We start from the raw sequence: 3,195 nt of genomic DNA on the forward strand, positions 1-3,195 counted from the left end.
TAAAACATTTCTATGAAGTAACTAGTCTTACATGTAAATAGTTGGCCAACAATAACTGAACCAAAAATAAAGCTTCAGTTAACACCTGACTGTCAACAGCTTTATTACAAATAGATTAACAGAGTTGGGCCAAACAACAGATCTGCAGTATCTAAATACAGAGGTGTCAAGTAACAAAGTACAAGTACTTTGTTACTGTACTTAAGTACACTTATTAAGTATCTATACTTTACTCTATTACTTTTTTTTCCTACTTCTGACTTCTACTCATTACATTTTCACACAGGTATCTGTACTTTCTACTCCTTACATTTTTAAAACAAATGTTACTCGTCACTCTTGGCTTTGGTTTAATGTTTATAAATATTTATTTCACGTCATGTGCTCCATCCAATGCAGATCATTGGTGCCATCCACATCTAGTGAAAACTAGTGTAATTGGATGAGTCATATAACTCAAACACTCATTGTTTAGCTAAAGGAAATCATCAGAAGCAAGCAGGTGTTCTTCAAACTGCAAAGATGAATTGTCTATGCCATGCTACAATGTTGGATTCAGAAAAAGATGTTGAAGTGTCTGAAAGGTCGGACACGGGCGAGAGCGACGGAGACCAACAAGACCTCCCTCATCCTTGGCCCTATCTCCAAGAATTTTTTCGAAATAGTCGAAAAATTGATCTTTCAATTCATATAGTTGTATCCGGCTGTTTTTTTTTAAAAGGTTACTTTATACTTTTATACGTTTTTGGAGCACATACTTTTTCACTTTTACTTGAGTAAAGAGGTCAAGTTGATACTTCAACTTTTACCAGAGTGTTTTTAAACTGCACTATCTATACTTCTAATTAAGTAACAAATGTGTGTACTTTTGACACCACTGTCTAAATATCTTTTAGGGTTAGCAATTAGAGGAAAACAACATTAATTTTCTTCATTCTTAAGATGTTTTGAAATATATATCCTTTTTTTCACAGTCTCATAAGCTATACAACAGTCATTGCACTTTTTATCAGGCGTTTTGTTGAGTTCTTTCTATCTTTTAACCCAGATCACAATCAGACGTTAAAATGGTGTTCAATTCTGCGTTTGGTAAATTTGCAGCTGAATCCTTTTGCACTTCGCAACTCGTTTGGTGAAGCTTTGCATTTATTGTTTGTTTGAAAGACCAATTTGTTCCCTCCTTTAACTTCATTGCTGCAATATCTCTGCATAATATTCTGCCCTAATAACCCGGGGATCCCTACTGCAATCGATAGGTGAATCAGTTTCCATGAGATTCAAGCTTGTTTGTGAATATTCTACTAATAGATCATCAAGACACAGACCTTGCAAGAAAAATACACTTGCCTCAATAGATGCAAAAATCATAAATAGAAAATAGTTTCTATATGAATATAAAATAGGTGTAGATTTGGATAATATTGCAAGGTGTTTGCAAGGAACAGGAACGCATATTGGAAAAGGCGAAATCCTCCTGAGCCATTAGAGGTTGATTAAGAAATAGGAGGATTTGTATTATTTGATTGCCCTATCTGCTGAATGCTGGTGTGTTAGCGAGCCCCTCTGGGGTTTCTGCATGTTCTACCTTTCCATGTGGTTTCCTTAGGATACTCTGGCTTTCACAATCAGTGCAAAACATGCTTGTTAGTTAAATCAGCCGCACTAAATTTCCCTTAACTAAGTGTGTGTAGAGGACTGTTTGTCCTGTGCGTTTCTCTGTAATGATCTGGCATTATGTCCGAGGGGAACCTGGATTGCTTTACTCCACAGCTCAATAGGATTTAAGTGGGTAGAGAAGATACTAGAGAAACTTTTAATTATATAACCCTTAAAATGCGGTTTATAGAATAGAATAACTATTTAAATAACAGAGCAGGGAGGATGGTGGGAGATGGAAAAAGGAAAGAGATTTATTGTGGGTATAGTTTGCTTCATGCTTAAATTGTTTTTTGTAATCTAGCTAGTTTTTAATACTTCATATACGTCATGCTGTTTAATGTCACCTTTAATTCATCTTCCTTATATCTTTATATTTGAACCTTAGTTCCTGTTTGGTCGTAAACTCAAAAGTTACACCTTAGATTTGCTGATGAACCAAACATCTCCCACGGCCTTTCCGTCTGTTTAGGGCCACAGAGGGAGGAGAAGTTGGACGCTAAACCATAACATCCAACTGCAACTGCTGTAGTGACTGTTTTCATGCTCTGCTGTTGTTTGTATAAGCAGAACGGAAGCACATAACAGCCTCTTCAGAAAAAAAAACACACACACACACAAAAAAAAAAACTGAAACTCATTTGTATCTCTCCTCTTCTCATTCCAACGTTTTAAGCCAGCTGTAATCCGGATCCCAAGTGCTTTTTCCGCCATCTGTTGTGATGCTTTCCAGACCATGAATGCTGCTGTGTGGCAGAGAGTGGAAACTAGAGGGACCCTTCAAGTCATGCAAAGACTTATGAACAGCTCTGAAGGTTGAGGAAAGCCTTGCACATTAGCATTGTCTAGCGGGTGGATTCTATTTTTAGACGGCTAAAATGGGAGTTAAAAAATACACTTGCATATTTCCCCACATTTTCTCATTATAACCTCAAACTCTATTCACTAGGATTTCTTTATATGTTGGGTTATAATCATGGAAAAGAATAATTTTCGATGCTAAATAGAATCATTTTCCAAATCTTTACCTTTGAGGGGGTGGATGGAGAAGGCTTGGTGTGGCTGAATGATGAACACTTCAAACTCAAAGTCAATTGGACAGCTACATCTCATGGGAATTGAATGATGAACACTGCAGACAGGGAAGAGAAGAAAAAAAGGAGAAAAACAGATCTTATTTATCTATGACTGGACACAAACACGTGAATGGAAAGCAAGGTTGGATGTATTGAAGAATACAAAGAGACAGGTAAGAGCCTGGGCGGAGGAAAGGTCACAAAACTCCCCGCCACGGATCTCAACACACACCTTTGTCCGAGCGGTACAGCTGGCAGGTCGATGCGAGGAGGGATGTGCAGGTCATCGATGACAGGGTAAGCATGAACTGGAATTAACAGGTTCTCCTCCCCCTTAAAAGGAGCGGGGGCGGATGCCATGAAGAAAGGGAAAGAGATATCATGAGAAAGAGGTAAAAAAAAAGATGGGATGTTTCATTGAAAGCGATAGGATACAGAAGAGGATTAGAGCCACTGAAAAAAT

The 3,195-nt window shown here is 37.7% G+C and overlaps 1 protein-coding gene across 1 annotated transcript in view; it reads right to left on the bottom strand.

The window, feature by feature from the left end:
• The window catches only part of cfap221 (cilia and flagella associated protein 221), a 40,791-nt gene that overhangs the window by 22,428 nt on the left and 15,168 nt on the right, over positions 1–3,195 (bottom strand). The window contains exons 6-7 of the mRNA XM_015389558.1: positions 2,965–3,065; positions 2,685–2,788 (exon numbers count right to left, since the gene is read on the bottom strand). Coding sequence (XP_015245044.1) covers positions 2,685–2,788; positions 2,965–3,065 — 205 coding nt within the window. The remainder of the gene's footprint in view (positions 1–2,684; positions 2,789–2,964; positions 3,066–3,195) is intronic.

The sequence above is a fragment of the Cyprinodon variegatus genome, unplaced genomic scaffold (genome assembly GCF_000732505.1).
Source record: "Cyprinodon variegatus isolate N-32 unplaced genomic scaffold, C_variegatus-1.0 Scaffold465, whole genome shotgun sequence".
Classification (NCBI taxonomy): domain Eukaryota; kingdom Metazoa; phylum Chordata; class Actinopteri; order Cyprinodontiformes; family Cyprinodontidae; genus Cyprinodon; species Cyprinodon variegatus.